Source organism: Solanum tuberosum, unplaced genomic scaffold (genome assembly GCF_000226075.1).
Source record: "Solanum tuberosum cultivar DM 1-3 516 R44 unplaced genomic scaffold, SolTub_3.0 scf00069, whole genome shotgun sequence".
In the NCBI taxonomy this organism is placed as follows: domain Eukaryota; kingdom Viridiplantae; phylum Streptophyta; class Magnoliopsida; order Solanales; family Solanaceae; genus Solanum; species Solanum tuberosum.
Window position 1 is genome coordinate 785,269 of NW_006238995.1, and position 13,237 is coordinate 798,505.

A 13,237-nucleotide genomic window follows, 5' to 3' on the forward strand; every position below is an offset into this window, starting at 1 on the left:
TTTTTTTTTGATAACCGAGAAATCCGTCTGTGACCCGCCCTTTGGACCAATCACAGCCTTCTAAACTCGGTGGATAATGAGCCCGCCCCTCTACCCTTCTCCACTTAAATACCGGGCTTCGCTCTGCATGGTGTGGGGCTTGAACCTGCGACCTAAGTCACAAATCCTCCACCTTTTGCCACTCGAGCTAGGCCTTGGGGGCCCAACCAATTGTAGATTTATCAAATGCTTTTACTATCAACTTTCTTTCTTGGCAATTATAAGAATGAATTCTTGTGCATTTATCTGAGTGAGAATTTTCATTACAGTATATTCTTCAATGAATTATGTGCTGTATTCTTCACCCTATCTTTTTACATATTGTGTTCCTTCTTTTTCTGGATTCTCTGTCATCTCCTTTCATTTTCAGCAGAGTGAAGATGGAACCCGTGCTGCGTAATCTGCTTACCTTTGAAGGAACTTCTTTTAATTTCTTTTTCCAGGAATAGTACTTGATACCTTAAGAAACTAGCTTGTCATTTACCTAACATCTTATTTCCAGAAACAACCTTTCTACCTCCACGAGGTAAGGAACGTCTGCATACACTCTACCCATTCCAGAACCCACTTATGGGATTTCACTGAGTATGTTATTGTTGTTAACATCTTATGATTCATTGACGTTGCTTTATGACTCTTTCTTCCATCCTTTTCTATGACAATTCTGGTTGGTAGGTGTAGGATTCATCATCTGTATTTTAAGTAGTGTGTAAAATCTGATGGAAAGAAAAGAGAGACTTGATCTTGAGAGGATAAGGAGGACTCGGGGGCGGAACTATGGGGATGCAAGGGGTCTTTTTCATCGAAAAAAGTACATGGTATATTTAAGGTCAATATATTTATATGTGTTGCTACACTACTTTTTGTATTGAAGTTGCTTTCGAGATGATTATAGTTAGTTCTTCGAAAGATCTATCAGACGTTAGGAGTGTGATTTGATCGATGAATATTAGACTCTCTTCAATATAGATCTGATTACATCATTTCTTCTACTTTTTTAAAAAAATATATAAAAATTATTACCTACTCTTCACCTTTACTAAAATTATTTACATTGTTATAGATACTAATTAAAGAAAAAAGTCATTTTAGGAGATGGAATCTACACTGAAATTGCTTGTTTTCTAATTCTTTTTTGTCATTATTATTTGAATAAGTCCCCATCTTGGCCGTCTATTTACCTCTAATTTTTCTTTTACGTTTTGACATTTTCTAATAAAAACAAGTCAATATTCTTGATTTTAGGATAGAATAAAAAAATGTCAGTGGCAGAATTTAAGCTAAAAAGTATAACTTGGAAAATACTACAAGTGAAAGGGATATTGACGAAGTCTTTCACAATTAAATGGGTTTGAGAAAATTATTAAAAACTTGTGAGTAGATATTAAAATTTTAATAATTATTTAAAAAAATCATTACTAGTTTTCAAATAATTTTAAACCTTAATTTTCCTCGAGTTAGATTTATCATATGATTACTCAACGAGTAATTATCGTCTTAAAAAGTTACTTTGTTAAATAATTTGAGATCTTTAAAATATGTGTTATTAATATTGATTTATATTTATAAAGTATATTCTACCTATATTAATTAAAACTTGAATCTCTTTTCCTGTATTTAAAAAAGACTCGAATGTCTCTTTTAATTTAAAACTCCAAGTTGAAAAATATAGACAGGACTGACTACTAATTTTGAAATTATTTGGACAGACCATTAAAATCTAATTGACTATTGACTCGAAAAAAATAGTAATAATTCTCTTCGTGAAAACTATTTTTAAAATATGATTAAAAATATATATTATTTAATCGTAATTAAATAATAGTAATACTTTATATATAAATAAAAATATGTCTTATATTTATTTATTTATTTATTTAATATAAATATAGAGTATAATTGTTTTTTAATTTTTTTATAATAGTGACAAAAGTGAAAGTTGTTGGGGTTGGCCATAGAACGTGAGGAGCAGGTCGAAAAAAGGAAGAGGAAAATGTGTGGTGACGTGCTGCATTCTGATTCGTGGTGTCCAAAATGAGGCAATAATGATGCCGTCCTGTTTAGTGGGAAGGTAATGATTTGACATATTGGGAGTCCAGGGTTCGAGTCGAGTCGGGTCGGTTAAATAAAATTACAATCCGACTAGTCTTGGGTCCGAGTTGGTCATTGGGTTGGAAATATCGACTTTAATCGATATGGTTTCATTGACCTAAATTTGACCTATATGGAGCCGAGTTATATGGAGTTTAATTTAAGGTTAAATTGCAATTAGTTTCAATTGAGCATATGAATACAAGATAACATATTTCTATTAGACATAATCATAAATAAGGGTTCTACGGCTTATATGAGATTAATGTATATAATTAAAGAATGTGATATATTTTAACTAAAATTTTTTTTATCTATATAATAGATGCTTGAGAATATACGTAAATATTTTCTCAATATTTGAATTAAGTATGTCTAACAAACACATATTATCATATATTCAGGTCCTCAACTGAAATAAGCTATAATTCAAATACCTAAATAAAAATTTATTACTAATAAATTTAATATATTAAGCCACAATTAAAATTGGAAATTTTTTGAGTGAATATTAAAACTTCTTAAACTTTTAAAAAGATTCCACTATCCCATTATTCAATTCCACAAGTTTAAAATTTGAAAATTTCACCTCTCTCCTCTTCTCTTTTTCTTTCTTTTTTCCTTTTCTCTTTTTTCTTGTCATGTCAAGTCAAGTCAAAGATTAATTTAAGAGCGAGGTAAATAATTTTAAATATAATTTTATCTTTTATATTTTATATTTAGGGGGATTTTACTTGAATTTAAAAAGCTTAAGATCTTTCTTTCTGCTTTAAATAAGTCAAATCTCATTGATCACTAATTAAAGAAAAAAGTCTCTTTCAACCTAAAGAAAATCTTAATTTCTGTCTTAATTGAAGTTGAACAACCCTCTTAACCAACCCACCATTCTTTATTATGATGTACTTCCTCAAACAAAATAAAATGGCTTAATATGAAAATTTTCATAAATTTTATTTAGACACTTGAATTATGACTTATTTTGATTGAATATCTAAACATATGATAAATTATTTTTATTAGATATTTTAAATTTAAATTTTGATTATTTTTTAGCATGTTTTTAAGTGTCCACTATATAAATAAAATTAACAACTTAAAATATGTCACCTTCTTTAATTATATGTATTTGCTTTAGTGAATCGTAATACACGTAGGACACAAAATATCCATGTAGGACGAATGTGCCCATTTGCACAAATTTATACAAGTTTAAGTGTCTACTTGTGCACACCCAAAGTTAAACGTTATAGTTGTCAACTGATGTGAAGTTAAGGGTCATATTTATGTATTATGTCTTCCAATTGAGACTCATGCAATAATTAAAAGAGACGAGGTATGTTATGAGGTTAGTTTACTATTCAATAAACGCTTGAAAACATACTCAAAATTTATTTTAAATTTGAATCGAAAATGTCTATATCTTGTTTAGATGGTTGTTAGTACTGTTTCATAATATATCCTATCGTATTCAGAAAATGCAATGAGATAAATTATCAACAATGGCAGAACCAAGATTTCCGTTGAGGAGGTTAAAAGAAAACATGCTAAATAGTGTTGTACCATATTTCAAGCTTTAACATTGAAAAATGTTGCTAGTCAGATTCAAACTTGTGCGTCTATTAGTTTATGAACCCCATAGCTGCTGAACAAAACCCTTTACTTAAATTGACAAGGTTCAATATTAAATATATAGACATAAAATACAGTTTTGATCTTATATACACAATATAATTTTTCAATTCAGGGGTTTCAAATGAACCTCTAAAATTCACATTGATTCACCCCTAATTAATTAAGATAACGATGCGATCATATCAAATCAGTCATTACACAAAAAGAAACTTTTCATTGTTATTTACTAAAATAACATAAACAATACAATAGAATAAAATGGGGTAGAACCATCTTAATAAAGTGTAATAGAAATAATTTATCAAATGTTTATGTGCTCAATCAAAACATTGCAATTGAAATGTGGAAATTAAAATTTAGGAGGATATTTATGTATTAAGGCAAAATAGAATAAATACCCACAAGGTTAAAGCAAACAAAAATAGAAAAACAATCAATAAAAGTGGAAAAAAGCACCATTCTTTCCTCCAAGCAGAAGCTTAAAGGTTTCTGTCTCTCTTCTTTTGTCTCTTCAATATCTGAATCAAAAACAATGATTTGAAAAAGAAAAAGAAAAATTGATGGAAACCCATCAACAAATTACCTCAAAACCCCAGAAATTCATCACATCTAAACACAGAGAGTGTTGAATTTGAAAAAAAATCATACATTCTTGATTTTGCTGAATAAAGAATTGATCTTTTTGTGTCAAGAATGGAGTTGGATAGCATTGAATGTGTATCATCTTCAGATGGTATGATAGATGATGATGAGATCCCTTTACATCACCCACATATTATTCATTCTCAATATTCATCTTCAAAGACACCCAACAACAACAACAACAATATTAACAATAGCAGCAGCAATAATGATGGGATTGCTGCAATTCATTCTACAACAAGTGTTCATGAGCTCCTTGAATGCCCTGTTTGTACAAATTCTATGTACCCTCCAATCCATCAGGTTTGTTCTCTTTCTCCCTAAAATTTTGGACCCCTTTATTGGTTTGATTGAGGAAAGATTGAATTTTGATTGTTGGGGTTGTGCTATTTTTTGATGTATAGATTTATTAAGTTTCTTGAAATGATATGTTGGCTAGTTTCGGGGATCTATCTACCTGTTTGACTGTTTTTGTTGCTAGAAGATTGTAATATTAGAAGCTTCAATTTGTTTCCTCTGGTGAATGATCTGCAAGACTTTTAATTTCCTTTTCTTTTTCTGTTTTATGGATTTGGTGAGTTGAGTAGTGAGGAGTGGTGTGAGCTAGGGAGTTTGTTTGTGGTTAGTGAATGAATTAGATTTGGTTTAGCTTTCAAGCTTCTGGAGCCTGGCTTATTAGGTGAACTCTGAGATTTGGTTCTGCATTGGGTGGAGTTAGCTTGATTGATTGTTGTTTGTTTTAGTGTTCTATTTCTTCCTTGTGTGTTGAATCAACTCCAATTGCAAGAAGGATTTGTGGTGTAGTGGTTTGTTTGTCCCTTTGCTCATGAGAGGTCTTATGTTCAAAACTCGAAGCCATTAATTGCGAATAGTCTTTTCCTTTTTGCACCTATGGGTGTGTCCTAATGGTCAATTAAGAGACGAGAATCATGAGGTCTCACACTCAAAATCTTAGTGGAGGCAAAAAAATATATTTTACCTTTCTGAATGATATTGTTTTGCAGCCAAGAGGGTAGCCTAGTGTTTAATGAAGCGTCTGCACAACTTGGAGACCAGGTTCAAATCCTAGCAGAGAAGAAAACACTAGGTGATTTCCTCCCATCTACATAAGCCTTGGTAGCCAAAGTTACCCAATACAAGAGGAGAGACGAAAACACTAAAATTAACCTAGTTGACCTCTTCTCCAGTTTAATATGGAAATAAACTCTAGCTCCGTTGCAACTTGCAACTAAAGCAAAGATCGGTTATTCTTGGCTCGACTTTTTTTTTTGATTGATGCTCTCATCTTGACGTGCAGGGTGCTACTTGGGAAATTGGCAGGAATAGATAGTAAGACTAACATTTCTTTTGAGCCTAGGGTCTATGAGAAACAACCTCTCTACCTCACTAAGGTAGGGGTAAGGTTGTGTACATCCTACCCTCCCTAGTCCCCACTTGTGGGATTACACTGGGTATGTTGTTGTTGTAGATAGTAAGAACTGAGACGATAAGAAGCTTACAACCTGTTGTAAAGGTTTGAAAAATAAAAGAAGCTAATCTTATTCCACTGCAGGAAAGAAATTTATTAAGGTGTCCATTTTTTAATTACTCCGAAGCTGTCTATTGCAGAATCTGGCCTTGTTTATACAGCCCCGTAGTGAAACACTAATTCAATTGTAATATTCCCACAAGATATTTTGATTATGGAGTACCACGTAAGTATTGAATAGTGAGATGTGAACATCCTTAACAAGATCCACATATTATCTGTAATTGTGCTTGAATCATGAAGCCTCTAATTTTGAAATTGAATGCTAAAAAATTTCAGTCAACTCCTTTGCTTTTCACAATAGGTCATATCTTATCCTTTGCGATACTATGTATTACATAGGCTTTCACCCTGTTCGTGTTTTACCTTGCCATCCAACAGTGGCATGAATTTTGATTGCAGGCAGCGTAATATCCTATGATCCATAGCTATTGCTTACCAATCAATGAATTTTGTTTGTAATTATGGCTTAAACTGACATGGGATTTAGTTTATGAATTAGTTGAGCTTATCTATTATGAGTGTTGGGTGGCGTATGTAGGGCTCAAGTGGATGATCTTGAATGAAGGTTCCTATAGTAACATTGTTGTTCATATTGAGCAAAACCGATGCTTTCGAGATGTGTTTAGTCTTCCTAGTTTATATTGTCACGGGAATTCTCACCTTATAGGCTTTTTGGGATCGAGTTACTTCTAAGGTCCATTTCCTTAACATGGTATCGGAGCTAGCTTTTGGATCTAAGATATACCAAGTCCATTTTCTTGCAAAATTATGCATGTTTTTAAGACAGATATCCCTACATACCTTTATCTGTTCGTACTGGCATTAGGAGGCTTTCTGGTGTCTTGTTAATTACTTGTGTGGATGGAAATGATGCCTTAGCTTTTTCTCTAATTATTTGGTAGGAGCCATTTATAAGCTGCAAGCTAGTCCATTCAGTTATCTGATATGCTACTTAGCTGACTCTACCACCCAATGTACGGTACTAAATCAGCGTCCCAGACAGGGAAGCTAAAAGTGAATACACTTAATCATAACCCTCAATAGTAATGAATTTAGCAATGCCCTCTGCAGCTCCATTTCTTGTTAATAAACTTATGGCACGTTTGTTTTGCTGTATTTGCAAAAATGTCATGGTATAAAAACATGCATTGTTTGGTTACTAATTTTAATTTCAACATTTCTTATACTGGTATAACTTATTTCTAAACCAAACAACCCTTTAATGTATCATTTTGTGTGTTTTATTACTGCAGTGTCACAATGGACACACAATCTGTTCGACATGTAAAGCGAGGGCTCACAACCGATGTCCCACTTGTAGGCAGGAGCTTGGAGATATCAGATGTTTAGCTCTGGAAAAGGTGGCTGAATCGCTTGAGCTCCCTTGCAAATATGGCTCTGTTGGCTGTCCTGAGATATTTCCTTATTACAGTAAGCTAAAACATGAGTCAGTTTGCAACTTTAGACCATACAGCTGCCCGTATGCTGGGTCTGAGTGCTCAGTTGTTGGTGATATTCCTTACTTGGTTTCTCATTTGAGGGATGATCACAAGGTAGACATGCACTCAGGATGCACTTTCAACCATCGGTATGTCAAATCTAATCCTCGAGAAGTAGAAAATGCGACGTGGATGTTGACAGTAAGTCGGAAATCTCCTTTTTGTTTTATTCTCAGTATGTAAATTAAAAGGATATTATTGGCCTTGTGTGTTTTGAGTTAACATGTTCTTCAAAATTTGAGCATCTGATATCTCATCAAGGCTCTTAATATTTAGAAGGTGCTTAGTCACCATTCAATGCATCTACTCTACGTAAACCTTTAGCATTCATCTGCTTCATTTTTTTTCTCTTTACACTTGATAAAATGGCTTGCCATATCTGCACCTTAGTTTTTATCTGGTGGGAAGATTCTTATCAAGAATTACACTTCTGCTATTGAAATTTCGAGTTATGATTTCATACCGTGTATGGTTTGCTTGTTTTACTCCTTTAGGAACTATTTTAAACTTATTCCACAAGATCTCAAAAGCAAGTTTATCTTAAGCGACTGTTGCTTTCTTTTCAGGTTTTCAATTGTTTTGGTCAGTGCTTCTGTCTCCATTTTGAAGCCTTTCAGCTGGGAACAGCTCCTGTATACATGGCGTTTCTTCGGTTTATGGGAGATGAGATGGAGGCTCGAAACTATAGCTACAGCCTGGAAGTTGGGGGAAATGGAAGAAAACTTACCTGGGAGGGTACACCCCGAAGCATAAGAGACAGTCACAGGAAAGTAAGGGATAGTCATGATGGGCTCGTCATACAACGTAACATGGCCCTTTTCTTTTCTGGAGGGGAGAGAAAGGAGCTTAAGTTACGAGTAACTGGAAGGATATGGAAGGAACAGCAGAATCCTGACGGAGGAGCATGTATGCCCAACCTCTGTACTTAATGCTGGTTTTGAACTCAACACCTACTGTTCTTGCTGTCCCATGTACTGATTTTTCAAAACATAAACAGATTCAGACATTGAAGATTGTTCGAAAAATGTGTGGAAAGTTTTGTTCATATGTATGAACTGACCAGTGTATTTTTGTTATTAACGCTTGGAAGAGCTTGTACCATAAACATTTTAACTTATTTCTCCTAACAACACCGACTTGTGTGCCTGCATTGTTGCAAATCTGGCTCCCTTCTATGGTAGTACTAAAATGCTCACTTGGCTCATCACTAACATTTTGTTTGGATGGTTGTTACCTGTTGTTTCATAATGTATCGTATTGTATTGTAGTATATTATTTTAATGAATATAATGTTTGGATAAATTGTATTGTTCTCCGTCCTTGTGTGATGTTACACTTCAACAATTTAAACGATAAAACTACAAGAAAAGTAAAGCACGAGGTAGAGCTACTATGAAAAGGTAAGGTAAAGGATAAAATAGGATTATTAAATAATAATAAAAAATAAAAAATAAAAATGAGAAGAAAATACTAAGGTAACGATGTGATCATACTAAATCGCTCGTTACATAAAATGAGACTTTTTGTTGTCGCATAGCGATGGATTTAAACGGTAATGATACAATTTAAGTAACAATCAAAACATAAGTAAGTTTTAACTTATACTATACGTAATTGGTGTATAAAATTTCTAGTGCATTTAATTTAAACGATATGATACAATTTAAGTAACAATCAAAACATAAATAAGTTTTAACTTATACTATACGTAAATGGTGTATAAAATTTCTAGTGCATTTAATTTGTTACAACACGTAATTTGTCTTCATTTTTTGGTTACCTATCCCACTTTCCAGTGTCTTCGTTTTCAGTTTACCTGTCCCACTTTCCGGGGATGATTTCCCGTAACTATCATTTAGGTGACTTGAACATATTGTCAATATATAGAAGTTAAATTCCACTAAATAATGAGAGTTGGTTGGGGAAAAAAACTCCATGAAATTGAGCCAGTCATCAAGAAGATTCAATAGGGTTTAGGAACAAATACATTGGTGCCAAAGGAAGTGTTTGACAAGGCATCAGCTGATCTAGGTGGTCCGAAGAGGGTTCATCTGAACACTTTTTGTCGCAAAATTTTATTTTAGTTACATTAGATGTTGAAATCTCTTGGTACAAGCTAAAAACCTTGACTAATGGTCAAGGTGATATGATGTAGGTTCAATTTATGCTAGCTCCAATTTCTACTGTTTTTAGCTTTTCGCATGCTTGTTTCTTTAATTTTTTGATTCCCCTTAGCAAAAATCCTGATTTTGGTACGAGCAGCTGAGTAATTTAGTTTGAATTGAATCGACATAACAACATGCACCTCCTACTTAAGAACTCGAAGGTCACCTTTAAATGTTGAGAAATGGTGGACAATAATCAAAAACTCAATCTAAAAATTCTGTCACAAGTGATAGAAGTAATTTTCTTTAAAGCTTATATGAGATAGATTGTAACTTGTAGTGTATCATAACATATTATGTCTTTTTACTTTTATCCATAACCCAAATATGAGTAAAAAACTTTACAATATATGTACAATTGATACTGACAAAGAACTTGCTAAAAGCCTAGCAAGATCATTTCCAGTAAACTGCAAAACAAATCTAAGGTTATCTCTTGTTTTTTTTCTTGTTTTTTGTTTTACTTTTGATAAGTAAGAATCAAGATAGTCTCTTGAAATTGATGTTGGCAAAGTAAGGGTGTCCTCAGACACTCCTATGTACACCACCCCCCATATACCAACTATTGAGTGAAATGTCGTTAGGCAATCTCATCAAGACGACGGTCCATTACATGGGAGATGGATACAAGGAACGAATCTTCACTTGAGCCGGGGGGCTTAGAGTCCAATGCTTCTTGAAGAATCTCCTCGATCACAGATTCCTTGTTCAGGGTTTCCCTGCACATGATGTTCCCTATGGTAAATGGTGTGAGACCCCTCTCTGCGCCTTTCTTCAAAAGCATGGTGGAGATGCGGAGTGTGCGAGCACTTTCCAAAGGTATGTCCCACCCATATAACTTCAATAAGCCTATGTCTTCCTCAGCGTCAAGTGATTTAATGTACTCAATGGTCTCGGAGCTAAAAGGTTGACGAGCTTGTGGCCAGTAGAGCCAGTCAAATGTGACATCTTCAAACTGCATCATTGTTTAGGTAGTAAGGACTCAAAAGTCAGGATGACTAAACAACATAAGAAAACCATAAAACAAGCATTCACAAATCTAAACATTCTCTGCCAATTCGTATTGGAATATGTCGTCAATCTTAAATCAAAAAGAGGTATCTAGCAAGAGAACTTGAATGCCATGAACAAGCTGAGTGCTCATTAGCAGGATCATAACAGAGAGCAAAACAACAAAGGAATATACTAGTAAATGTTTATAAGATCTTTTTGGTGCCCTTCTGGTGCAGATCATAACAGCTCTTCCGACAGCAAGGCAAAGGAAAGAGGGGTTCGGGTTGTAAAGATAGAGCCTCTCAACTACTATTTCGCGAACTAAAATCCTATCGATACTAAAACATGATGAGCATAACATGATATTCCTTTACATCCAACAGTCTATGATAGGCACATGCACCCTATTGCAAGGGCTTGTAGTTACATGAAAATTCCTGATAAATAGTTCATATAGAGTTTAAAGCTACATCACAGTTGCTTCCTAAAATCATAAAAGAAAAAAAAATCTCTTGTTGTTATAAGGACTTGAGAGAATAAACAAAATAAAAAGAAAGATTACTGACATGGTAGAAGAATTATTCAACAAATGAAGGCCAAAATGAGGAACATCAAAAATATGACGAGATGCAACACGAACTATCAAACAAATAACAGCATCACATTTTAGTTTTTTGATGACAAGGGAACCCACAACAGCTATCCTTAGGGTGTGCACATTAACAACATCACATTATATCACCAAATGGACAGGAAAACGAAAGATGAAGACTTACACTATCGGGCAAGCAGTAACCATGATCAATTGGAATGAGCTCAACCTGGCCATCTTCACCTTTGCTCATTAAAATATTACCTGCATGCCTATCTGCATTTGCCAGCCTCATATCTAATACTGCAATTTTATGCACCTCCTCAACAGGGAAAGAACTAGGACCTAAATCTTCACAACTGCCATTATTCTCCATGAATTTCTGCAAGGACCCCAGCTTAACTGTAACACCATCAGGATGGTTGAAACCCTTATGAAGGCACTTCACAAAAGTAGTTGGAGGAACACCAGCAAAGCCTTTCAGCTCACCTGAAAGTGAGCGTCGTCCACTCTTTGGATGATCCAAAATGTAGGCAGCGCATTCCCTGAAACCACCTTCTCCAACTCTTGTTCCTTTCTTCAAGCCCTCGCCATTAACTGACAGAGGCAACCCTTGGGGGTTGTTCACAGCCATAGGCTCCTCATCAATTGGCTTAAACACCGCAACAAACTTATTCCCTGATGCATCACGCATAAAATATGCTCCTCCTGTGCCTTCAGTTGATCTAATAGGATAATTTCCTCTATCTAAACCTTCAAATGCAGAAACAATCATATCCCTAAGTACCACAGGAATTTCAATCCTTGGGTTAACAATTACAGGTTCCAAATATATTTCCCTATCAGGAGGCTTCCTCGGGACCAAAACTTTGTGATCTGTTTCAGTCCCACTCCCGTTTTCTCTAACCACATCATTCTGGTATGGTGCCACAATGGACAACTCAAAATTCTTGTCCAATGGTCTAGCCCTAATTTTTGCATTTTTTCGCACAAACAAATGAATCACCCCATCATTATTCTTGCAAAGATCATATATGATCCTCCGATCTTCAACATATTCACCTTTACACAACACTTCCTGTTCATCAACATCACCTAAACCAACCTTCTTTTCAGCAAGTTGACGTTTAACATATCCAACATCTCGACTCCTCTCTACATTAAATGTAAACTCTTCCCCAGAAGAAGTTGTCACATTAATAACTTGAAGATCAGATAACCTAAGGACTAAATGAAGAACATTCCCATCAGAAACTCCATAATCCCTGATAAGTGAATCTCTCCTAGCCAATTCACGACCCCCACAAACCAATTTTTGATTTTTCACCACAAACCCTTTACAACTCTGAATCTGTACCTTCACAGATTCAATTGAATCATACTCCAAAACCCTTAATGGCATCATCGAACCCGACATAGCTACGTAAATCAAAATTGATTCTTGACCATGTACAAGCGGAATTACCATATTCTTTATACAAATTGGACTAATTGCAACCACCCCAGCAGACGACATTTTCCTCTATGGAAAATTTGTTCCAAACCCTATATTCACAAATCAACCTACAAATTATCAAAGACCCTAAACAAGTGAAAAATGTGTTGTGGGTTTCAACACATTTTTCACAATGCAATCTGTACAGATATTACTTACAAATGTAACAATAATTAAGAAAAAAAAGATAAAAAATAAAACCTCTCCCAAAGCTCCAGAGATTCAAGATCGGTTCTTTACTTGAATAAATGTTATAGTTACCAAAAAAAATATGAATTTTGGGAGCTTTGGGGAAAAAATTGAATAAAAACTATTTGGGGGATGGAGAAAATGGAATAGCTTTAGATAGGGAAATTGAAAGGCAAAGAATAGAGGACGGATTCTTACAGGAGGAGGAGAAGAAGAATCGAAGGAAAATTGGATAGCTTGAAGGATGATATACCGAGAATTTTTGAACGGTGCCGGCGAATTTTCCGGTGAATGAACGGAGAAAATACGTACAGTTGGAGAAGAATATTACTCAACCACAAATCAGTAGTACTTCAATATTTTAGCCGT

General features: G+C 34.4%; 2 protein-coding genes across 2 annotated transcripts; one reads left to right on the forward strand and one right to left on the reverse strand.

Annotated features, from left to right (window-relative positions):
• Positions 1–4,172: 4,172 nt before the first annotated feature.
• LOC102601918 (E3 ubiquitin-protein ligase SINAT5-like) lies at positions 4,173–8,594 on the forward strand. Its single transcript, XM_006345492.2, has 3 exons — positions 4,173–4,707; positions 7,189–7,575; positions 8,001–8,594. Exons 1-3 carry the CDS (start codon positions 4,456–4,458, stop codon positions 8,361–8,363), a joined length of 1,002 nt encoding a protein of 333 aa, XP_006345554.1. The 5' UTR covers positions 4,173–4,455; the 3' UTR covers positions 8,364–8,594.
• Positions 8,595–9,886: 1,292 nt separating this feature from the next.
• Positions 9,887–13,237, reverse strand: LOC102602249 (phosphatidylinositol 4-kinase gamma 4-like). The gene is made up of 3 exons (XM_006345493.2): positions 13,067–13,237; positions 11,369–12,729; positions 9,887–10,554 (listed from the first exon to the last, which is right to left on the reverse strand). The coding sequence occupies exons 2-3, from the start codon at positions 12,698–12,700 to the stop codon at positions 10,180–10,182; spliced, it is 1,707 nt and encodes a 568-aa protein (XP_006345555.1). The 5' UTR covers positions 12,701–12,729; positions 13,067–13,237; the 3' UTR covers positions 9,887–10,179.

What these genes read in the sequence shown, in the direction of transcription:
- LOC102602249 (XM_006345493.2), bottom strand. Translation starts at nt 12,700, where the DNA reads ATGTCGTCTGCTGGGGTGGTTGCAATTAGTCCAATTTGTATAAAGAAT. An exon ending in GTTACTGCTTGCCCGATAGT is followed by an intron (nt 10,555 to 11,368) that starts GTAAGTCTTCAT and finishes ACAATGATGCAG; the next exon opens with TTTGAAGATGTCACATTTGA.
- LOC102601918 (XM_006345492.2), top strand. Translation starts at nt 4,456, where the DNA reads ATGGAGTTGGATAGCATTGAATGTGTATCATCTTCAGATGGTATGATA. An exon ending in TGTACCCTCCAATCCATCAG is followed by an intron (nt 4,708 to 7,188) that starts GTTTGTTCTCTT and finishes TTATTACTGCAG; the next exon opens with TGTCACAATGGACACACAAT. An exon ending in ATGCGACGTGGATGTTGACA is followed by an intron (nt 7,576 to 8,000) that starts GTAAGTCGGAAA and finishes CTTTCTTTTCAG; the next exon opens with GTTTTCAATTGTTTTGGTCA.